The sequence below is a fragment of the Lolium perenne genome, chromosome 7 (genome assembly GCF_019359855.2).
Source record: "Lolium perenne isolate Kyuss_39 chromosome 7, Kyuss_2.0, whole genome shotgun sequence".
In the NCBI taxonomy this organism is placed as follows: domain Eukaryota; kingdom Viridiplantae; phylum Streptophyta; class Magnoliopsida; order Poales; family Poaceae; genus Lolium; species Lolium perenne.
Window position 1 is genome coordinate 13,209,933 of NC_067250.2, and position 24,054 is coordinate 13,233,986.

General features: G+C 49.3%; 2 protein-coding genes across 3 annotated transcripts; both read left to right on the plus strand.

The window, feature by feature from the left end:
* The first annotated feature begins 1,529 nt into the window (after positions 1 to 1,529).
* Positions 1,530 to 4,670, plus strand: LOC127311396 (transcription initiation factor TFIID subunit 14b). 2 transcript variants are annotated; one of them, XM_051341818.2, is made up of 7 exons: positions 1,530 to 1,834; positions 2,495 to 2,580; positions 2,726 to 2,947; positions 3,023 to 3,210; positions 3,290 to 3,414; positions 4,208 to 4,286; positions 4,390 to 4,670. In XM_051341818.2, exons 1-7 carry the CDS (start codon positions 1,613 to 1,615, stop codon positions 4,416 to 4,418), a joined length of 951 nt encoding a protein of 316 aa, XP_051197778.1. In that variant the 5' UTR covers positions 1,530 to 1,612; the 3' UTR covers positions 4,419 to 4,670. The 2 variants fall into 2 exon arrangements, with proteins under 2 accessions (XP_051197778.1, XP_051197779.1); XM_051341819.2 differs by having other exon boundaries at positions 2,498 to 2,580.
* A 12,337-nt stretch (positions 4,671 to 17,007) lies between these two features.
* Positions 17,008 to 17,983, plus strand: LOC127311395 (protein SMALL AUXIN UP-REGULATED RNA 51-like). Its single transcript, XM_051341816.1, has one exon. It carries the CDS (start codon positions 17,073 to 17,075, stop codon positions 17,424 to 17,426), a length of 354 nt encoding a protein of 117 aa, XP_051197776.1. The 5' UTR covers positions 17,008 to 17,072; the 3' UTR covers positions 17,427 to 17,983.
* The last annotated feature ends 6,071 nt before the right edge of the window (positions 17,984 to 24,054 follow it).

Consider the following 24,054-nt stretch of genomic DNA (forward strand, 5'->3'; position numbering starts at 1 on the left):
TACAATCGATCAAAGAGTGCCTCCACGAGTCTTGATCACCGCATAGACTACATCTACTCGTGGTGGACATGTTACGATGCTCTAGGGTATCGGCTGTGGGCAAAGATTGTTGGGCTAGCTAGTCTCCAGAGAAGGACCCTAATCTTTGAAGGAACATCGGTTTTCCATAATGACACCCATCGCTTCTTCTCTGTCTCAACCGTGGAGGATCCCGCATTGCTACCAAAATAATTACCCCCGGGGTTCTTGTATTGGTCGTCATCTGATAAACTGGGCAGACGGAAAACATGGCCTTGCTATCATAGTTCCAAGCCCAAAAGTCTGGTTGTCTTCTAGTGCATAAGGGAATGGCCAGAATCACCACCACATCCATTTGGAGGACGCATTGGCTAATTAGCTCTTCCTTCCAAGTGGATGATGTTTCATATATTAGCTCATGAACCATTTATGGTGGGTAGACTATACAAGTCGGCAGCGGCCTCATTCTCATTTCTTGAGGCAACAAAATGTCTCTCTAGCTAGATATTTGTTGATCTTCCATCACCGATTCGTCTAATTAATCCTTGAGCCAAAATATCTCTGCCATCGAATATGGATCTCCAAATCTGCGAGGGGTGAGAACCTAGTTCAGCCTCGAGGATTGACGAGCTTGGAAAATACACCGCCTCCGATATTCGTGCACTTAACGAACTTGTGACCTTTAAAGTTCTCCATGATTGCGTGGCTAAGAGACATTGATTGAATAATTCCAAGTCTCGAAATCCAAGCCCGCCTTGATGTTTTGGAATAGTCATGGTCTCCCAAGAAACCCAACATGGTTTCACTTCCCCTCCTTACTATTGCCCCACCAGAACCGGCTAATCAATGAGTTGATATGATCACATAAGCCTCTTTGCAGTCTAAAGCATGCCATTGCGTATATTGGATAGCTTGAGCGACCGATTTAATGGGAACCTCTTCCCCCTCCCCCCACGACAGATGGAATTTTCTCGAGCCATCCTTTCACCTTGCTCCTAACTCGGTCTCTAAGAAATTTAAAAGTCCCATACCTCGATGTTCCAACATCAGTGGGCATCCCCAAGTATCGTTCATTCCGAGCTTCGTTGTTCACCTCATGAATGTTTTTGATAATATCTTACCGGGCTTGTGGGCATCCCTTTGTGAAAAAAGTTGGATGGTTTGTCTTCATTGATCCTCTGACCTGATGTTCGACAGTACACTTCCAAAAGGCTTGACAATTCTTCTGCTCCCTCTTTACTACCCCGCAAATAACAGGTGGTTAACATGTGGCACTGAAGGAGCCACCTTAATACCCTCGAGCTGCGATGACTGATCATGAATGTTTAGGAGACACGAAAGGCCCTCTACTGCTAATACGAATAGATAGATAAGTTTGTGGGCCGGAGCCATGCACACCCCAAGTCTACTGCGCCACTTTGCGGCCCACGTACGACCCTTTGCCTTTCTTCCCTTTCGAGAACGTTCGTACCTGAGCTAAGCTGCTGAGACTAGTCGAACCAACTGTGACCCAGACCGACCGGACCGGACCCAAACCACCTTCGCTTTCGTCCCCCCTCCTCGGTGAGCTCCGCACCCGAACCCTCGCCCGCCGATGCAGCAGCCCTCCTCATCCTCGCCGCCGGCGCAGCCGCCTCCCGCGGCAGCGACGGACGCGCCTTCGCCCGCTCCCGCCCCCACTCCCGCTCCAGCCTCGCTGTCTCCTCCCCAGGCGGCGGCGGCGCCGCCGCTGACGCCGGCGGAACCCGCGCTGACCGCCGCGCAGAAGGCGCTCCGCTCCAAGCCGTCGCGGTCTCCCGAGGACCCCGAAAAGAAGGTTCCGCCCTCGCCCAACTTCCATGACATCTTCTGTACGGTTGGCGCTCCCGCGCTGCTCGCGTTGCATTGCCGGCTGGAGAGCTAGGGTTTTGTCCGTACTTAGGCTTTAAGCATTAGGCATTAATAAATTGCAAATTGAGTACTGCGAGATTGTTGATTCCTGTGATTGAGCAACAACCGCGACATAGTTCGACGCAGTCCCTAGTTATCAGCTGCCGGAGTTGCATCCAGTCATGCCATTTCATATTGTGTTTGGCGTTCAGAATTATTTTCCTCCTTGAGCATGATTAAGTTGATGAGCATTGTTTCAGAATAATTGAAAGATAATGGACCAGATTATCTAGGCATGGAGCAGGGTCAGTAGGTTGTGTTTGCCAGAGAACCCTTTGCCAGTCATTGTTAGTAGCTACCATGACTTTGCGTACAGCACCATCTTAGCCTAACATATGGTGGTCCAGTGTAAATGGTCACCTGCTTACTATGCATGAAAAGTAGGGTAAGAAGTAGGCATTCACCGAACCGCATCCTCCACATACCTTAAGAGCATCTCCAGTTTTATCCCACAATATGATTCAGTTTTGGCGCATTTCATCCAGAGTGGATATTTGTTCGTAAGCTGTAACGATATTCCGACTAACTGTTGCCAAAACTATTTCAGCAGATTAAAAAGCTCAAGGACGTGGAGATCAGTTTTCCGATTGTTTATGGAACCATTTCTTTCTGGCTTGGTAAAAAAGCAAGCGAGTAAGCAATCCCTTTACAGAAACTTTTTCTTTTTTAATTTCATGAAATGATCGAAATGCTATCTCTCTGATCTGTTACTACAATGTCCTTTTTTTTTAATGTTATTACCTACAATGTCTGAAGATCATATGTTTTTCCCTTCTAGATACAACTCTCACAGATGGACTGTGTACATCCGTCATGCAAACAATGAGGATTTGAGTGTCATAGTCAAGCGTGCAGTGTTTCAGCTTCACCCAAGTTTCACCAATCCGACGAGAGTTATTGAGCAACCGCCTTTTGAGTTGTCTGAGACTGGATGGGGAGAGTTTGAGATTGCAATAACCCTTTATTTCCACAGCGATGCCTCTGAAAAGCGCGTGGATTTGTAAGTTACAAAATTATTTTCTTCAACACTGGTTTTATTTTGGACAGCAGATCTTAGGCTGTAAACTTGATGCAGGTTTCATCAACTTAAGCTCTATCCTGAAGAGGAAGCTGGACCTCAGTCAACCAAAAAACCTGTGGTCGTGGAGACATATGATGAAGTTGTCTTCACTGAGCCCTCTGAAGCTTTTTTCTTGCGAGTGCAAAATCATCCAGCTGCTACTGTGCCAAGGTTACCACCTGGTATAACATTGTCTTCTCCAGGTACGCAGCTTAGAGGCTTGTACTTCCTATTTTATAGTGGGAAATGATGCAGAACAATCAGATTCTTTAAATCATCTAGGCCCTATGGAACATATGCCACATGATAAAAAGCGTTATGACAACAAGGATCATCCTTTGAGCCAGTGGTACTCAAACTTCTCTGAAGCAGATGAACTATTAAAACTGGCTGCTGCTCGTCAACAGGTGAGACTTACAGCTATCAGCATTTGTCTTCCTGAGATTTATCCTTTAGCTGGCAATGCTGGTACAAGGCATTATTTCCCATGCGACACAATCTAGCCACACAAGTAAGGCTCACTGCTGTAGAGACTAGAATTCCCCTTTTGTTGTTAGTTTTCTCATATGAATTTCAGCTAGTAAATGTATTTTAGGATAAGGTGTACGCCAATAGAAGAAAAATCCAGTGTCTAGTAGATGATTATTTATTCTGCATAATTATGCGTATCAAACCTTTGGGGTAACACTCGTAGTATTTTGCTGGGGATGTCACTGACATATTTAATTAATGTCACACTAGGAATGTTTGGGATCCTAAAACCGCCTGCTTATTCTCGTAGCTTATATTCCATTTTGCTTCTTTACTTTGTCATGTTGCATCTAATGTTTACAATAAAATTTGCATGGACATGTTGCATCATTAGTTCATATGAATTTCAGTCAGGAATGTATTTTTGGATAAGGTGTATGTCAATAATAATAAAAAAATAGTGTCTACAAGAAGATTATTTATTCCATCTAATATGCCTATTAAACTTTTGTTGTATCACCGGCAGTATTTTGCTCTGGGTGGCACTGACATAGTCTGAGTGATGTCACGCTAGGAATGCTTGGGACCCTAAAAACGCATGTTTATTCTGGTAGCTTTTATTTAATTTTGCTTGTTTATTTATGTGATGTTGCATCTAATGGTTCCCAGTAGAAATTGGGGAAAATCAGCATCTTGTGATTTGACATTGTTGCCCTTTTCTTCCTCTAGGTGCAGGCTCACATAGCCAAGCTGAGGAGGCAGTTAAGTATGATAGAGGGAATGCCCCAGCAATCCAGAGGTCTTTCTGGTCAGTGAAGTTCATAGTTTTTTTCTGATTAGCAGTGTTCGCATTTGTAAATTATGCTCAAGGGTTTGAACTGATGATGGACTTCACTATTTTCTATGTCCAGTTCCCGGCCAACAGTATGGGCACGGCTAATTTTACGATTGCTGTGGTGATGAAGATGCTGGAACCTGATAACAACCCTCTAACAGAATGCAATGAGTGTATCACTGTATCTCTATTGAAGATGTTGCCTTAGGCTTTTGCAATTAATGACCTGCCAGTGTGCATAATCTACGGATTGTACTACCTCCGTGCATCTTAGGGGAACAGTACTTGCTTCTCCTGCTTTTCTATGTCTCTGTTCTGTCCCTCCACACCAAAAGGTTAATCTGTACTGTTTGTTTCTATCGTTCTTTTGTCGCTTTGCTATATGATGATGGGTTTGTTGTGGTGAAAGTTAGTTAGGATAGCTCCATTTGCTTATTTACTCTTTTTGGCAGTATAGAGACTGTTGTTTGTTGACATTCTTGACCTCATGAAACGTGCAATGGTTCTTGATTCCTTGACAGGGCGCGCATCCAATGAATGTGCCTAGTGTGCGTGGTTAACAGTCAAAAGCAGTGGGTCACTTCCTGCTGTCATCCCTTTGTTCATATGAACTCTTCTTCTCTCAACATATTGTGATGAAATGGGTCACTTCATATCTTGCTGATGATAATAGCTGATGCCTTTACCTTTTTTTCTGCTGGATTCTTCCAACAGTCCACATATTTTTGCTGGTGCGCATTGTGTGCATTCTTGAATGGAAGTATGTCGATATGTCTAGTATTTCCTCATCTGAAGCTACTTGCAGAGAAATGTGAAGTTGAGGGCAAAGAGTCATATATCGCGTCGGTAACCAGGTTTTACCTCTAGAGCAGGCGGCACATTTGGTAGGGCAACTGTGCAGGATTAGTTCCTCGCCTGTGCACTGCGACTGGACATGAGCAAATGCTGGGCTTGTAAAGGTGAAAGCTGCCGACAATTTATTGACACGTTACTACTACTCTCGTCGCATGTTCAGTACCACTCTGACAATGTTCCAGTTTCTTATCAAAACTTCCACTTTCATAGTGCTAAGGTGTGTATCTGTAAAACATCGTGCCGGCTGAAACTGTGTTACCACCATCTTCACTTATGCTGTTTGTAGGTGTATCTTGTAATTTTTTAGGCGAGCAAAGATATCTGATGCTTAGGCATCCTTAGACCAAAGAGTGATCTTTCAGGATTGGTAGTTGCGTGTCACCTCCTCCCACCTATCCTACACATTCGAGCAAGGTTATCACTACGGGATTTTACTGTCTAGCTGTTGGTACTCCACATCTTCATGGAGAAATCTGGTGCTGAAGTGCCGAAACGGGTGTTAGAGCATCTCCACTCGTCCCCGCGAACAGGCCCTCGGCGTACCATTTTTTCATCCGGACGCGAAAAATGGTCCAGCCGCGCCCCCGATTCCTCGTTTTTCGCCAAATTTGGGCTTTCATTCATCCGGCGAGCCCACGCCAACGCCGGCCTACCGGGGATCGCTCGGGGACTCCGGACGAAGCGAAAGCGGGCAAAACGCCGAGATATTTCTCCCACGCTTTTCGCGTCGTCTTCGCCGCAGAGGTGGACCCGACCGGTCAGCGACACACGCATCGTCTTCCGCGCGCGCATCGTCTTCCGCGCGCACTAAAAGCCTGCCGCCGGTCAGCTCGCCGCGGACGCGTCGCATTTCACGCGTCATTTAATCGCCGGCACCAGCCGCGCCTATATACCCCGCTCCACTCTCCCTCCACTCTCCCGATCCATGGCGTTCTACGACGAAGACGGCGCAGCCAACAACGGCTTCCCCCGCCAGTCGCTCCACGCGTGGGAGGGGCACATCCTCCACCAGGTGGGGTACCCCTGCCCGCCGGACACGAGGCCTCCCGGCGGCGGGTGGCGGCTAAGTGTTGGCGGCGTACCAATCCCGCCGCCGCCCCGGGGCCACGCCCTCGACGTCGCCATCGAGGAGGCTCGGATGACGATGACGGACGAAGAGCGCCCCGACCCGCGCCACCACCCCGACAACTACACGAGTTGGAACTCGTTCTTCCTCCGGCGGTGGGAGCGGGAGCTGGCGGCCTACGACGGCCCGCCGCCTCCGCCTCCGCGCAACAACGCCGCGGGTCGCCGACGTTGGTGGAGCGCGCCGAATAGGTCGCTGGAGAACGTCCTCGAGCACATCGAGGGCGGCAACTTCCCGGTGCTGACGATGCCCCCTCCATCGAGGGCATCGGCCGCGCCGCCGAGAAACATCTCGGCGCCCACGACGTATGGCTGCCAGCTCGTCGTCTTCCGGATCGGCGTCGAGGCCATCCTTGGCGCCGGTGAAAAAGGAGGCGGCGTCCCCGTCGACACCGACGCGCGTCAAGAAGGAGCCGGCGTCTCCACCGCCGAGCAGAGGGCGCAGCAGCGGCGCCCTCGTCATCCGCGACCAACCCTCCTCTCCGCAGCGCGGGCGTAAGAGGAAGTCAGCGAAGAAGGAGGACGTCGCGGCCGCCGCGAACCAGCTCGCCGAGGAAGAGGCGAAGCGCGCAGAGGACGCCGCGGTGGCGGAGGCGATCGCCAAGTCGCTAAAGGACCTGGTGCCCGCCGACAACAGCCTCCCCATCGACGCCGCACTGGAGTGGTCCAGGCGCGACTGGGAGCGCCAAGAGGCGGAGCGACGGCGGCGGATGCCGGATCGGCCGCCGCGCGTCGCTCGCCGAACGCGCCGCCGCACCGTCCTCCGCGCGGAACGCCGCGCCCCGGGAGGGGATCAAGCTCGAGGAGAGCAGCGACGACGACATCTACCGCCGTCGCCGCCACGCGCCGGCGACGCTGGCCAGGGTACGAGCCGCTGGTACGAGGCGCCGCCGCCCCAGGACAACGCCGGCTCGAGCGACGACGATGACGGCGGCGACTACACGTCCTTTTACCGCCATTTCGGCATGTAGGAGGACGCTTTTTAGTTTAAGTTTTAGTTTGTCAATCGCCGAATTCAAATATATGTACGAATTCGGCCTATTTATGTACGAACTCGCCTCTATATGTTAAATATCATTAAATTTCGCTTATGTTTGAACGAGCTTCGCCAATTTTATCTGAATTCGCTGTATCATCCTGGGATCGCGGCTGGGAAGCTGGCCCTCCCCACGCTATTTTTTCGTCCAATCCGGACGAAATTAACCCCGGATTTCGGCGTGGGGAGGCCAAACGAGTAGAGATGCTCTTACCACTGCCGTTTTAACATGACAACCGCGACAGTGAGCAGATTAATGGGGCACACGCTTAATAATCCAGAGGAGCCAACCACCGGCCTATGATTTGGATAGGTGCGTCCCACACTGTGTGGGACTGTCGAACCATTGCTCCTGTGTGAGCTCGGCTACACAGCACACAACTTGGCTAGGGATCGGCCGATCTACTGCAGATTGGTCCAGGTCTTACAGGCTGTTTCGCAAGGACGAGAGGAGCCTTCGCAAGATCTCTCCCTGTCCCCTCCCCTTCTTCAATCATGCGCCGTTCCCTCCCATGAATGTATCCGAGTTGGCTGAACTTGAGTTCCTGCTTCCGTGCACAACCTAGCTCACACACAAGCATAAGTCTGAATATCTTTAGATATGTGGAAATGTGGTATAAATATCTTCAGGTATAGGCACTCCTCAGGTTGGTCTAATTAGACAAAATCCTCAAGGGCTTTGTTCGGTTGGTCCCTCCCCGGCCGGGATTCGGACCAAAACCCCGCGGGTTAGCCGGGATCGGCCTGACCGGGATCAATCCCAGACCCGGCTAAGAAACGTGTTCGGTTAAACCCGGCTGGAATCCCACCCCGGCCGAAACCACCCCAATCCCGTCCAAATCGCCGGGTTTAAAAACATCTACTCTCACCCCGTGGAACCATTCCCCGTGTGCTTCCCCGAATCGGTACGACGGAAAAAAAAGACGTGCTCCTCGGTCGCCTGGCTCGATTCAGATGCACCACCGGCGCGGAAGGAAGGACCGTGGCTCCGGCGAGTAAGGAGTGACGGCGGCTCCGGCAAGGACGGAGGGATGGCGTCTGCGGCAAGGACGGAGGGACGGCAGCTACAGCGGGGCCGGAGGGACGGCACCTCCGGCGGGGACGACGGGACGGCTGCGAGGACAGGCTGGACGGGGAGACGACGGGGTGCACGGCGGCGAGCACGGGAGTGGGCGGCGGCGAGGACGGAGTGGGCGGCGGCGGCGTTCCCCTTAGCCTCGCGGAGTTCCTCGCCAGGGCCTCCCCCTCCTGGCCTCCTGCAGTTTCTAACCGAACGGGTGAAAGACGTGAGGGATTATAGGAAGAGGGATTACCGGGATGAGGGTGACATCTGGGGATCACCCGGATCCTCTCGTGGTTTGTTCCACGTGGGGTTTGGGCCCCCATGAACCGAACGAGGCCCAACGGTGCATTCCAATCGTACATTCTCAAATTCCGCCCCTGCCAGGTCTTCATCAAGCGGAGATGTCTTGGCTCAGATACCATGTTAAGTTTTTTTTTTTTTTTTTTTTGAGAAAAATACCATGTTGAGTTTTGCAAACACCGACGACATCGTCATGCAAACAGTGACGGGCGGCCCTAGCTGGCGCTCGATCGCCACGAAAAGAATGAGCGATCGGTTTCCCCCAGCCCAATTAGGGAAAGCCATGTTAGCAACTTTAAATCTGTATTTGAAAATTCAAAATGTTTTATCTCACAAACGACAACTCCGATTTAAGATCTGTTTTCACCAATAAATCCGTCTCGACGAGATCTTCAAAACTAGCACCCATGTTGATATGTTTCGAGAAACTTTTAATCATGCTAAAAGTTATCAACCCTCTCTATCTGAATAATCAACCCCTCCGTACTTGACTGATCAACGGTAAATGTATAAAATTATCAACCTGGTGCAGGCTATTGAGAGAAAGTTCTGCATGCATGCACAAATAGACGAATCATTGATGTCACGAATCTTTTCCAAATTTGTAAATTCAAAATGTTTTAACTTTCAAACGACAACTCCAAATTAAGATTCGCTTTCACCAATAAATCCGTCTCGACGAGATCTTCAAAACTAGCACCCATGTTGATATGTTTCGAGAAACTTTTTTTCGGGCTAAAATTTATCAACCCTCTCTATTTGAAAAATCAACCCCTCCGTATTTGAGTGGTCAACGGTGAATGTATAAAATTATCAACCTGGTGCAGGCTATTGAGAAAAAGTTCTGCATGCATGCACAAATAGACGAATCTGCTGATGTCACCAGAATCTTTTCCAAATTTAAAAATTTAAAATGTTTTAACTTTCAAACGACAACTCCAAATTAAAATTCGCTTTCACCAATAAATCCGTCTCGACGAGATCTTCAAAACTAGCACCCATGTTGATATGTTTCGAGTAACTTTTTTTCCGGCTAAAAGTTATCAACCCTCTCTATCTGAATAATCAACCCCTCCGTACTTGAGTGATCAACGGTGAATGTATAAAATTATCAACCTAGTGTAGGCTATTGAGGGAAAGTTCTGCATGCATGCATGCACAAATAGACGAATATGCTGATGTCAGCGGAATCTTTTCCTAATTTGTAAATTCAAAACGTTTTAACTTTCAAACGACAACTCCAAATTAAGATTCGCTTTCACCAATAAATCCGTCTCGACGAGATCTTCAAAACTAGCACCCATGTTGATATGTTTCGAGAAACTTTTTTCCGGGCTAAAAGTTATCAACCCTCTCTATCTGAATAATCAACCCCTCCGTACTTGAGTGATCAACGGTAAATATATAAAATTATCAACCCCAAAGTTAACTTTATTTGAAATAGTTTAGCGATATTTTTTTTAGTTTAGAAGCTATCAACCCGGTGTATTGTTATTTATCAACAGTAAATATAAATAACTACCAACCCTAAAAATCTAATTTTATTTTGAATATTTTGGCGACTCTTTTTAGTTTATAATTTATCAACCCGGTGCCCGTTATTTATCAATGATAATTATAAATAACTACCAACCTAAAAAGTATTCCATTTAGAATATTTTAGCAAACATTTTTTTATTTTACAAGGTATCAACCCGGTGCCTCATTATTTATCAACGATAAATATAAATAAATAATAACCCTAAAAAGTATTTCATTTAGAATATTTTAGCGACTCTCTTTTAGTTTAGAAGCTATCAACCCGGTGACCCGCTATTTATCAATGGTAAATATAAATAAATATCAACCCTAAAAAATTAATTTAATTTAAAATATGTAGCGACTCTTTTTTTGTTTACAAGTTATCAACCCGGTGCCCCGTTATTTATCAACGGTAAATATAAATACCTAGCAACCCTAAAAAGTAATTTTCATTAAGATTTTTTTTAGCAACTTTTGTTAGCTTACAACTTAAAACAGTACTTAATTTGAGTAGCAAGTGGTAGTTCATTTGAGTTGCAAGTGGATCTTTCCACCCGTTATTTTCCCCCTTAAAAACCACTGGCCCGAAAAAGGGAATTGCAAAAGGACCCCATTAAAAATATGAATTACCGTACGAAAAAAAAACCCAAAAGGGAATTGTAAAAAGAGAATTGCAAGTCTGCCTCGTGCTGAAAAAAAAGAGTGAGATGCTATGTGTATGCATGCAACAACTTATGAAACAGTGCTGAAGAGTTGGCTCATTAAATGCAAATCCATGAGATGCTCTGTGCATGTGCATGCATGCAGTGTGAACGCTCTTGGCTGCATGCAACTTGCAAAGTAGTAATACAAGCTGTTAGTGTGAATACGTGTGAACGCAATTAAAACAGTACGTGATACAAAAGGGAATTGAGTCGCCCTTTCGCGCGAGCGCTTTGCGCCGACAGAAACTGAGCGCTCGAGCGAGCGATTGCCAGAGAGGGGAAGATCACCCGTAAGACTGACGTCAGAACTGCAGAAACATCTCATGATTAGCGCAGGTGCACTTATATGACGAATAATTGGCTACCACACCTAATTAAGCCTAGATTCGAGACCTTGATCGATCCGCTCTCTCTTTCGTTCGTGCAGCTGATTAGCGGATATAGGTTACGTACCGGATAATGCTAATAATGGAGACGTACAACGATAATTATGCGTCCATGGATGGCTAGATAGAGAGGATCGGAGGAGGTAGCAAGTTAGCTGGGACGTACGCGTGTAGTACCTGCAACTGCAATCGCATTGCATGCACACGGGGGGGCGTCCTGCTTGGTCGTTGGACGCTCGCTGCAACTTGCTGTCTAGACGGAAATGATTCGATTCCCCCGTACGTCAACATCGACGATCGAGCTGAACCACCGGCCGGCCGGCTCGCCATGTGGAAGCTCAGACGTCGCCGTCGCCCGCCCGGCCCGCCGCCGTCGCCGTCGCCGCTTCCATCATCGGTCGCGCGACGTACTTACCCCTTCATTGCATGCATGCAGAGAGGAGCTCCATCGGTCACCACGTACTTGTCTATCAAATCTTCCACCGGCCGATCAATGTTCGATCGAGCTAGCCGCAGGTCGCCGTCAGCGACCGCCTTTGGAGACGACGGCAACGGCGGCGAGCGGCGACGCCTCCGGCGCGCTCGCTATCCGTGGCATTCATCGGCAATCCTGACAGCTTAACCTTCGAACCCATTCGTGCCTGCCGCCTGTCCGGCCGGTGTCCGAGCTCTGAAAAGAGCAGGTGTTCCACTGTACCTGTAGCCTGTACGATGCAGCTAGCTTAGCGGCTAATCTGAAAAATCGAATCAAATCCGGCTAGCTTCAATGCTGAAAGCGAACGGACCTCCACGCATGCACGGCATGCACCGTCGTCGTCGTCATCGTCCCTCTGGAGATTGGAAGGGCGCTCGCTGCATGTGTGTGCCTGTTCGTTCTCTTGTCTGCTGCAGCTGCTACAGTATCTCCGGTACGTGTACGTCTCATTGTCTGAAGCCCCTGCCTTTGCTGGTCCTGATTTGGGCAGGACCGGCCGTTGCGACCGTGTAAGGACGTACTACAGACGTACGTATATGGTTCAAAGGTCGCTCGCATTTGTTTTCTCATGTGCGCATATCGATGATGGTAAAATCCAACTCAAGTGTGCCCATGTAGAGCCTCTGTGACCTAAATGGCCCTCAAGCCATTTTTTAACTACTTTTGCTCACTGGCGCCTTGTTTTGCTCCGGTGTACTTACATGGATCAAAAGGGTTTATTTTGAATTCCGGAAAATCCTGAATAGTCCATCTACATGTCCAGGTTTAGGCGAGATAATCCTGGGATTTTACCACAAACTCTCATATTTTTGCCTACCATTTAAAACTCTCCACCATACTAGTATATTTTTTTCAAAGAGTATTTGAGGGGGTGGAAAGGGACGGTGTCTCCCACTCCAAACCTCTTGGGGTGAAAATACCAGAGAAGTAAACAAGGCCTCGAGAAATCTTTGACCATCGACTGTGACCCCGTTTGGTCATGTCACTTGGGTTGGCTTAGATGGGGCACTAGACATGTTAATTGGGCTGGCTGTACTTAAATGACCTAGCCGTTTCTGGCTCAAAAATAATTTGAACACGCCATTTAGTTTGGCTAGTTTCCAAAGATTTTATGAGAATGATCTCTAACGGGTAAAAAAAGGTAGGTCATGCTTGGTTGCACTCAAATGACATAGTCGTTTTCATCACAGATTTTGAACTCCACAAAATTGTTAGCGCAGAAAGCAACTCCAGCTGTAGGATAAGCAAATTGCAATTTGCAAAGGATAAGCGCAAAAGAACATAGTCCATGCTTGAGCTGACATTACTTGGTCCAGTTTGCAATATATCTATTACTAGTATTTCCTTTTGAGATAAGTGCCAAGTGCCAACATAATGTTGCAAGTTGGTTCAGCGCCCATACAACCCTGCTGAACAAATACAAGACAGACACACGCATGGGAGGCGCTCCTGATCGAGTCTTGACCCTGCAGCGCAGCCAGATGCATCCTCCGAAGAAATATCTATATTTAACCCCAGACACTACGTGTGAGTGTGAGTGGGGATGCAAAGCTCCGAATAATCTACTTGTAGCTTTGAACCGGAAATACTCGGTGGTGCCGGTGCATACTCACCCTACAGCTTGGAGGAATTATTATAGATATATCAAGGGTCATCTGATTCAAATGATTTCCTTTTTTTTTTGGAAATTTTAGTCGTTGAAAATACATTTATCTTTTTTTATCCCTAGTTGCAACCATACAAGTTTTTCCTAAGAATTTATTACAACACATTTTAGTACAGAGTTTTTGCAAACTCCATCCTCTTGGAATTAAAGATTCAAATATATTCGTTCTCTGATCTAATCAAACAACCTTTGTAAAAAATATTGATGGTCTTTGTCTCTATAAAGATGCAAGGGCAGAACTTTGAAATATTGCGGCATGTGGCATTTCCCTGAATATTTATGTGTACGCATGAGACATGGATATGTACCAGTGTTAAAACTTCTAGATATATTTGCACTTGGGACCCCCTTTTGTTTAAGCGGCAGCATTTACTCCCCGGAGCCATTTTGATTTACTGAATCTTACATTGTTAAGATTGCACAAACTAAATTAAGCTTAAAGGAGTATTCTTCTCTTACTCCATTAATTAAGGAAATAGATGCCTCCACAAACATGGGTTAGTGCTTTGCATAATGTGAGCCTTAGAATACACAAAGTAACGAGTAGCTTCAAGCCAAATATGGGAACTTGCATTGACGCCAATAAGCTTATGTAAGTCCCAACTAATAAGCGGGTAGGAAGAAATGTCTGACCTACAAGTGCTTAGGCTCAGTTTGCGTTGGATGAGGCGTATTGTGAGTGCTTATTTAACAAATGATACTAAAATTAGCAACAAAATAGGAAAAATAGGATCAAACAAATACTAAATTAGATCAAAGTGGGTGGAGTAAACAAGATTATGATAGTCTAGTGCAATGCCAAATACAACATTGGCTTTGCGTTGGTGGTAGGTCCATAGCAAGATTAAAAGGTAGTTCATCTAAAAAATTCTATATGGAAATGTTGTAAGATATTGGTGTGTGTTGTTTTTTTGGTCATAGATGTGGTGTTTTCATATTGATATTGCATTTAATTAGTGGAAACTTTATAATTTAATACCGGTTGTGCTTTTGGTTGAGATTGGATTCGAGCGTTGTCCTTACTATGTAGTAGTCGTAGGAGGATGCGTTGAATGGATCTTATATATGTATATTGGGTGTGGCCGATTGGAGATGACTATACTTTTTTTATCGAATATGAATGGCTCATTACCGATGGAATTGATGATGCATTAGTTGTACCTTCGCGGAAAAAATCTTCAAAAAAAAACCCCACATTGAGTTAATTCTTCGAAAATATCTTTGACCCTAGCTAGAGGCTTACATTTTGCAGGTCAAGTTCTTTACTCTTCTCCACACATAGTGCTTTGAAGTGCTAGTTAAGCTAGTGCCTCATCTTTGGAAAAGATGGTCCAAAGGGTCCAAGCTAAAAACGGGTGGCTATCCTTGGAGCAAGGAAACCACCTATGATGGGAAGAGGTGCAACCACTAGTGGGGCATATGTAGCAAAGCTTCATAGGATGCATATCTCTACCACTACCAGGCTAATTAATTTAGTGTCTTTTTTTGTGTGTTGTGCGCTTTATTGACCCATCTGTTGATTATACTGCTATATATATCCGAGTGCATCTTTCAATCTATGCTGCATCTATCCTGCTACAAATTTGAAGTACAAAATCCGTATAGGCCTTCGTTATCTTTATTTTCTACCGTATCTGTTTGTATTTTTTTATGGATCGATCAACTGGTACTGGCCATCCGTACAGTGCCCAGGGATCCGTTTGCAGGGCAGCGAGATATGGCCATGATTGAGCGTGTCTGGAGCAGCAACACTGGCTGCGCATTGAAAGCCGTGTTCTCTCCACACACATCTCGCTATCTATCTGTATCTCCTGCCTGCCTAGCTAGCATGTTCTCCTTTTTGTACATCTGTAAAGCAAAGCACATTCAGAGGATGATTTTGTTTTAGATCTCCATTTTCCGCTCCACTTTCTAATAAAGATGTCAACCCTGTCTTCCCCACCGCTAATGCTCCTATCTGATTTTCTGCCCCCCCACTTATAGCTTACTCCTATGTTCTAACATTGACTTTGTATACCCTAAGGAAACATTGACTCTGCATTCATTGTGAGTGCTCATCTATGCCGTGGAGAATGTCAATTGTGCAGTTCATTCTCCATGCATCAGGCGTTTCCTGTCTTCAAGATGCAAAACAGACGGCTATGTTCATATGGGTACGTTACTCCCTTTCATCCATAACAAATGTCGCTAAACCAGCGGATATTTTTTTTAACATACTATATTTCTTTGAAAAAAAAATCGACGACCTATTTATAATCACCAAGGTTAGTAGTACAAATATCATAAAAAGTAAAAAAATAATATTAATAGGTTATTGGACCATCTAACGAGAACTACATACACTAGCACAAGTCGAAGGCGCGCCGTCATCCTCACCTCTCCAGAATCAAAGCTAGGAAAATTTTGTCGTAGTACAGCTAGTTGTAGTAAACAGATAAAAAGTTGTTATGCTAAGACCCAAAGAACCAACGCACTAGAGCAACAACCATCATCAATCATGACAAGGAAGAAACTGACCTAAAAGTATACTGACGAACACGAAAACCGACATGATCACAGAAATCCACACCACCAGTGAGTATATGGCGGAGAGGACCTTATTCTAACTTATAATGTAGTCGCCAACTTACCAGCCTAAAGAAGACAATGAAAAGAACCTAAACAAAGAATGAGAACCTTCCACGAGGGGCGGTGTTTCGCTACGTCTCCAAGGCCCCAAGCACATCCGAGGCGGAGCAGACTATCGACGTCGTCAACAAGGGGGGTGGAAGCCTATATGGGTTTTACAAAGGTAAGCCAATCGCCTCTCTCTCCTAGACCTCACTCCGGTTTGGTTTTGTTAAACTTCTTCTACCTGTAGATTAACATAGTACACTTGACTTTGAAGTATGATGATGACACTGCCTACATATACTGTGTATTATGTACTACCTCCGTTCAGGATTATAAGGTCATCGCGTGTCCTTAGATTGTCAATTTCACCAACATAACATGAATTATACAACACATAAATTATATCACTAGAAAGTATAACAACTGAACTTTCTAAGGGATCCGACTTTCTAACGGTTTTGTAATAAATTTACTGCATACGAATACGCGTTGGCCTTATAATCCCGAACAGAGTCAGTATTGTACAATCTTAGCTTTACTCCATGTAAACTAAGCTCAAGGCTCAGTGAACCCTTGCAAAACACCCACACCCACACAAAGAGAGGTCCCCTGGATGAGCAGTAGTTTACAGTGCAGTACGCACCCATGATCAGATCCAGACCATCATTAGATTCACCACGACTCTACTCTACTCTACTCTACTCTACCACCACCTCTAGTTCACGTACGGACGGTGAAACACTGCGACAGGTGGTACGGGCCCCAATGCTTGGCCCAGGCCCGGCCGGCAAGCCCACGGGCGTGCAGGGGCCCACCTCCCCCGCCCGCTCGTACGTCTCCACCCCACCACCACCTCCGGTCCACCACCTCGGCACCAACCATGGCTGCCTCGCGCCCTCGCCTCCTATATATACTCCTCCGCCTCCCTCCTCACCGTCCCAACATCGTCTTCCTCCTCCTCTACATCCATCGCCAGCAAGTCGAACGAGCTCACCCCACACCCAGCTCACTAGCAATGGCGATCAAGAAGAGCGGAGCGGCGGGGCTGAAGCAGATCCTGAAGCGGTGCTCGAGCCTGGGGCGGCGCCAGCAACAGCACAACCATGCCGGGGAGGAGCACTGGGAGGAGGAGGAGGCGGCGCCGTCGGACGTGCCCCGCGGCCACTTCGCGGTCTACGTGGGCGAGTCCCGGCGGCGGTTCGTGGTGCCCATCGCGGTGCTGGACCGGCCCGAGTTCCGGTCCCTGCTCCGCCGCGCCGAGGAGGAGTTCGGGTTCGGCGGCGCCGGGGACCTGCTGGTGCTCCCCTGCGAGGAGCGCGCCTTCCGCTCCCTCTGCTCCGCCTCCTCCCTCACCTGCACCGCCCGCTGAGGCCCGCCGGCCGGCCATTTGTTCCGTCCGTCGGTCCGGCCTAGCGCCATTGCTAAGCGAGCCGGCGGCCGGCGCCTGCGTGTGTGTAAATACGTGTGGATCTCCATCACCGATCCATTGATTCGACGTGGCGCATGCGCGTATTAGCGCGCGCCCTTGGAAACCACTATCAATTCTCCCGGAAATGGAGGAAGATGAAGACGAAGAGGAGGAGATCTTTGGCGAGAGATTTCAGAGCTAGCTAGCGAGATTTTTTCAACCGGCCCGTACGTATGTTAGCAGCAGCGTGTACGTTGTTTGTGACGTGTTCGAGTCCATAGCCGCCCCTTAGCCTTCTCCATGATATTCATCTCCATGGAGGAGAGCTTAATTAGGCGCGCGAGGTGAACCGTCATTACATCTTATTTTTTTACTCTGTACATGCGAGCTAAGATATGTTGGCCGGCTAAGCCGCTAGCTAGCGATGGTTGAGATACCGCGATCGAGAAGGGAATGTGCTTGTTTGTTTGCTCTCCTCCATCAGTTTGTGGAATAATAATGGTGGTTATAAATGCTGATATTTGCCTTTAGCTGAATGTAGAATTCGAACTAAACAAAAATGGAGGGTGTACATATGGCACTGACAACACTTGAGTGGATGAGAGCATCTCGTCACGTCCCCAGACGATATCCGGCAGAAGTGTCGGATCAACTGTTTGTAGGACGCTTGGTGTCGCTTTTGGGATTCGTCAATTCCAAGTCGCGTACCCAAAACGCGGCCTACAAACAATAAAGTTGAATTGAAAATGCCTAAGTTTGATTGCTCCAAACCTAGCCTAGGCTACTCGCCGTCTTTTGGAGAACTCTCTGAAGCGCGGAATCCTACACTCGTTGTTCCTGTGCCTCCTCGAGGAGCCTCAGATGCCATAAAGAGATGAGCACCCTCATCACTAGGCGCCCGTTCGACGGAGATTTCGACGATGCGCCGCCATGTGGCTTGGAACTCATCTTGGGTGTAGGAGTCGTGCTGGAACTTCTTAACCGACTCGTTGGACTTGACAATGGCCTTCTACTCCACCGACTTCTCCTCCGAGTTCAACATGTCGCTCGAGTCCTCTAGATCGTTATTATCGCCTCCCCCATCTTCCTCATTTGTCGCCTCCTGCTTCGCGTCAGCCATGAATGAATTGCGTGGTCGCAAGAAGTTCTGCGTAGTGGAGACTGTCTCGTGACATCGGACACTATATTGAGTCATTCGCGACGGGTAAAAAAAACATTGTGAAGTGCGGCTGTACTAGGTTACGTTTCGGGCACCGTTCCGTCGATCCGGCGAAGAAACGATGCGGGCTGGTTGTGCGCTGCCGATGAAGGTCACATGGATATCTGTCATCACCATAAACGTACGTACGTGGGCGGGGGCCGTTCCCATGTGAAATGTGTCGACGTGCCGGCCTCTGGCTCACTTTACCGTTCTACTGCTACTACAGTCTTACACAGCCAGCGTGCATGCATGCGCGCGCAGGGGCAGGGAAGGAAGGGAGTACCCGATCCGATCCGATCCGTGACTCTGCAGTTCGTACCCATGAACTCTACGTACGGTACGCACTCCGCCGGCATGACCAGCCAAGCCATGCACGACTCAAATGGCACGTCCGTACCCGTACCCTGCCGACCGAGCCACACCGCAGCGACTGCACGGAAGGGAAAGACTATGTACGTACAATACGTTGGTAGAGCATATTCAGCGAGGCAACCTGACATATTTTCATCAAATTTGGGAGCTGATACGTCTATGTGGACATTGCGTGTGTGCCCACCTGGGTGAGTCAAGGGCCTGCATGGCAGCGATCGAACGGTTTTCTTCGTCTAGGCATCAATGTAGGTAGGCAGACTCCAAAACCGCATTATGCGTGCGCTCCTGCCCTGGCCGCGTCGCTCGACTTTTGGGCTAGGCACGTGCCTTCAACAATATTGATATTTCGGCCTCCACGCCGACATCCAATGCATCGGCCTTTTTAACATGACAACAAAATGTCATTTTCTTTCACAACCTCATTTTTTTCCATTCTCAACCACCACCATAAGAATCATGCCAGCCATGGCTGACGGCATAGGATCGAGCGGAGGGCGTCTAGGATGACCACCGGCCTCGCGGTGTGGGAGAGGCTAGAGTCAACCGCCGCCGTCCCCGTCACCACCATCATCTCCCGAGTCCATCGCCATTTACCTCTCCGGGTTCGAATTGGGCGTCCCCATCCACTCGGGCATGGACTGGGACAATTGCGCCTCCCCCCGAAATTTGTGTCGATCGTCGACGGCCAAGAACCCCATGAGTTTGTAGTGCGGGTGGCCAGCGGCACGACCGGTCTATGGTCTGTGTAGGTGTTGTTTGAGCGCGTACGCCAGATGTACCTCCAAAACAGCTGTAGGCGGTTCGTCCGCGTGCACGCCATTGAAGTCGGACACCTCATCGTCATCAAGTACAACGCCTCGCCGTCAAGGTCTTCGACGAGATCACGTGCCGCTGCCACTACCACTCTCACGAGGATGACTATGAGATAGGATCTTTTACTATGTTGTCATTAACTTTCATTTTACTGTATCAATTTGTTTCAAGAATATTATTTATAAATATGTAAGCAATCTATGTAATTTGCTCCGATGACAAATCAAATGGGTCACACCATATGCACTGGCCTAGAATGTGTGGCTCACATGCACCACGAAGTTACCCAGCCACCCGGCACACCCCACGATCCGACTGGCGAACGATGCGCTCTGCCGGATGAGCCGGCCGGCCGGGTCCCTGGGGCACGCGCGGGCGCCCCCATCTCATCTATACACCCTTCACGGCGGCACCGATGAGATGAGATGCGCGTACTGATACGACACACATGACATGCGTCGCAGCTCGCAACAGGCGAGCATGGCGTGGCGGTCCACAGTGCGGCGCCCTGCGGGTATGCATACCTGGGTCTAGTTACGTACAGTTGGGGAAACTCTCATTTGCAACTAGTTGCGCCCGCACCCCATTTTTTGTTGTGACACTTCCAAGTTTCCAAAAAATGCAAACTAAAATTCTAGACATACATTGTGTTGTGTCTTCTGCATCTGTGAAGTTTCATCCAAAAATATGTCAAAATGCGACCTGTGTAAAAAAGAGAAGACGTACGTAAATAGTGTCACGTACTATTTACAGATCATTTGTTCTTTTTGTGTAGGCCACATTTTGACATATTTTTGGATGAAATTTCACAAATGAACAAGGTACAATAAAATGTATGTCTAGAATTTTAGTTTGCATTTTTTAGTAACTTGGAAATGTCAGAATAAAAATGGGGTGCGGGCGCAACTAGTTGCGGAATATCCCCTCTCAGTACAGTTGGGAGATATTTATGCACGGTACGCACATGCCTCTGGCCACTGGGTACGCATACCTGCGGCATACGCGTACACGACTTGTCGGTTTCGCGTACAACGGTTTAGAGTCGACTGTTGTACGTACGCGTGCAGGCACGGTCCATCCCAACTGCTTTCCTAAATCCAAAACCTTTTATTTATTTATTTGTCCGTGTGCCATGATTCTGAATTTTGAAATTTTGCAATCATTTACATATAATAGATGCTAAGAGTGCCGATAAAGGTGCACCCTCTACCTTCTTTAGTTAATAAACTAACCAACTTTTCTAATGACACCATCATTTTGTAAAAGTTTAAAAAATAATATCACTAAATAGGGTGAAGGATACCCTAAGGTTGACACACTTGCATCTCTATCTTTCGACACTTGCGTATGTGTAGCTAGCTTGAAGTGGAATAGCACTTACGGTTGCAAAGCAGCATCCAATCCGCCCAGCTTCATAATCATAGCTGGTAAGACTAGTTGTAACTTTTTTATATAAAATTAGTCTGATTTAAACTGGAGGGGTCAGTAAAGCTTTCGTGGGCTTACTGCCGGTTGCAACCCTAGTAGCACTATACACGACCAATAAGGCGATGGTCGTTCACTAGTTAACCGGCAATCGCTTTCGACGAGCTCGGACTATATCTCTCGTCTACGAGCGACCTACATGAGAACAAAATGGCTGGATACACGAAGATCTTCAGCAGTGCCACCGTGCATGCATATCTTATCTCGTATATATTCAGTAATTCACGTACGTATTCGTTATCCATAGACTTGGATACAGTGCCTGTATGTCGCAGACCTGCAGCGAGCCAGCCATTGACCGGTTCAACAAAGGAACAGAGCCAATGACTCGTTGCAGGGTAAGGGCATCTCCAACCGGGCGACTCAAACGGACGTCCGTTTTGGATCGTTTGGGTCATCGCGCGGACACGCGGACAGCGTTTCGGTCCGTGAATCCGTTTCCGCGTTTCGGTCCGTGAATCCGTTTGCATCGCACAGTACGCCCAACGCTCTGACCCAAATAATTATTTCGGCTTCTTCTTCCTAGTAGTACTAGTTACCACGTCGGAGGCCGCGCTCGGCACGCCACGCCAGAGGTCGCCGCGGCACGCCACGCCGGAGGCCGCGCTCGGCACGCCACGCCGGTGAGCGGCCGCCCTCCTTCCCCGCGTCCCAAGCCCAAGCTCTCCGCCGAGCTCGTGTCCTCCTCCTCCGACGACGAAGGGGACGAGCCCATGAAGGTCCCCAAGGCTGGACAAGGCGGCCGCCGCCGCCAAGCCGGGCAAGGCGCCACCGCCAAGCCGGATAAGGCCGCCGTGCGCGCTCGTTCCGCACCCACCGCGCGCGCCGCGCTCCGGGACCTCGACATCGAGCAGCGTACGAGCGGGTGCGGCGCGAGGCGGCGACCGGGCGGGCGGCGTGGGGCGGCGACCGGGCGATGGCGGCGCGGGCGCGGCCGTCGAGGTGCGGCATGCGAGCTCCCTCGCCTCCCGCGGCCCCCGCCTCGGCGTGCCGCACCGGCAGCGGCCGGCGTCGACGGCGCGGCCACAGGCGCGCGAGGCGAGGCGCGGGCGTGGGGCGGCGCTCGGCGGTGCGGCCTTGCGGGGACGGGCGGCGCGCGGCGAGCGCGGCGAGGCAGGGGACGGGGCGGCGCGCGGCGCGCGGCGAGGCAGGGCACCGGGCGGGCGTCGTGGGGCTCGGCTGGCGGGCGAGGGCGGCGCGGGCGCGGCCGTGGTGGGCGGGCGACGGCGGCGCGGGGCTCGGCCGTGGTGGGCGTCGCGTGGCGCGGCCGTGGCGGGCGGTGCGGGGAGGGCTCGGCCGTGGCGGGCGGTGCGGGAGGGGCTCGGCACAGGCAGCGGCGGGCGGCGGAGCTCCACAGCGCGGCGGCGCCGCTCATCACCGTTTCGGCCGCGGCGACCTCCGGCAGGGACGAAAAAAAACGGGCCATGCTTAGCAACGGGATCCTCCACGCGAGCTCGACGGCGGCGGTTGGCCGGCGAGCCTATTCCGGTGGGGAGCGATGCCATATCCATGGCAGAAGAGAAAAAGAAGGAGAGAGGAGAGAGAATGCTGTGCGGGCCTGGGTGGTGTTGACTAGTGTCGCTGCCATGTGGGGTTTGGGAGGACACGCGCGGATGACCACGGACGTCCGCACGCGTCCGGCTCGCCCCAAATTACTCCCAAATTTGGTCCGGCTTTGGGTCGTGCCGGACACCACAGCTGTCCGTTTTTATTTTGGGTCGGCCCGTTGGGAGCAGATTTTACCCAAACGGACCAATCTGATGTCCGTTTGTCCGTTTGGGTAGCCTGGTTGGAGATGCCCTAACACATGCAACCATCCACACAGACCAGAGCTCATTCGCCTCCATGACTGGATGTTATAATCTGTCTGGTCCACAGTAACATACCACCCTACGCCTCAACATTTTTCCACACGCAAAAAACAGCACATCTTGAAAGCTGTTGAAACGGGTAGTTTTTTTTTTTTGACAAAGTTGAACGGGCAAATAGCTCAGACGCGACGTTTCTCACCGCTATTGTCTCTCATGCGCCATAGTTGACGGGAATAGCTGCCATACGACGTCTGTGAGCACCAAAATTGCTCCGACCCACCCATGTTGATGAAACGACCGTGTCACTTGTTTAGGCTGGTTAAGGAGTCATGAATTAGGGTTAGGCACTGCGGGACCCACTCCTTTAGGCCGGTTGAGTCAAACCATCCCCGACCGACCGAGCAGGACCCAACCGTGCCGAAGCGGACCGCGCCATCTGAACGCCAGATCCCTCTCCGGCGGCGGCGGCGGAGCTTCCCCTCCTGGGCGTGGCGGTTCCGGCATCGGCGGTGAGTCAAATGGAGGGGAGCACATTCTCATTACTCTCAAACTGTAGGCGCCCCCGAATCTGACCCAATTTTGCCCGACACGCAGACATTTGAGGGGGAGGGGCGGCGGCGACGGCGGTGGTGGCAGCAGCAAGTCGACGGGCCAGCAGCCCTGCATTGGATGGAGCCGGAAGATTCAAATTCGAGGTAATCCATCACTCTCGTGCTGATTTAGCTTTTGATTAGAGCTCGTTCGGTAGCATTTCGTCTCACTCCCGCGCGCCCAAAACAGGGGAGATGGCCGGCGCCCGCGTAGCTTCGAATTATCAGTCGAGTTCTTTGTATCTACGGCGAAGCTAGCTGATGGTAGCTTGAGGAACATCGAGAATGGCAGATTAGTTAGTTGGGAGGTTGAATTA

What these genes read in the sequence shown, in the direction of transcription:
- LOC127311396 (XM_051341818.2), top strand. Translation starts at nt 1,613, where the DNA reads ATGCAGCAGCCCTCCTCATCCTCGCCGCCGGCGCAGCCGCCTCCCGCG. An exon ending in TATAACATTGTCTTCTCCAG is followed by an intron (nt 3,211 to 3,289) that starts GTACGCAGCTTA and finishes TAAATCATCTAG; the next exon opens with GCCCTATGGAACATATGCCA. An exon ending in GCAATCCAGAGGTCTTTCTG is followed by an intron (nt 4,287 to 4,389) that starts GTCAGTGAAGTT and finishes TTCTATGTCCAG; the next exon opens with TTCCCGGCCAACAGTATGGG.
- LOC127311395 (XM_051341816.1), top strand. Translation starts at nt 17,073, where the DNA reads ATGGCGATCAAGAAGAGCGGAGCGGCGGGGCTGAAGCAGATCCTGAAG.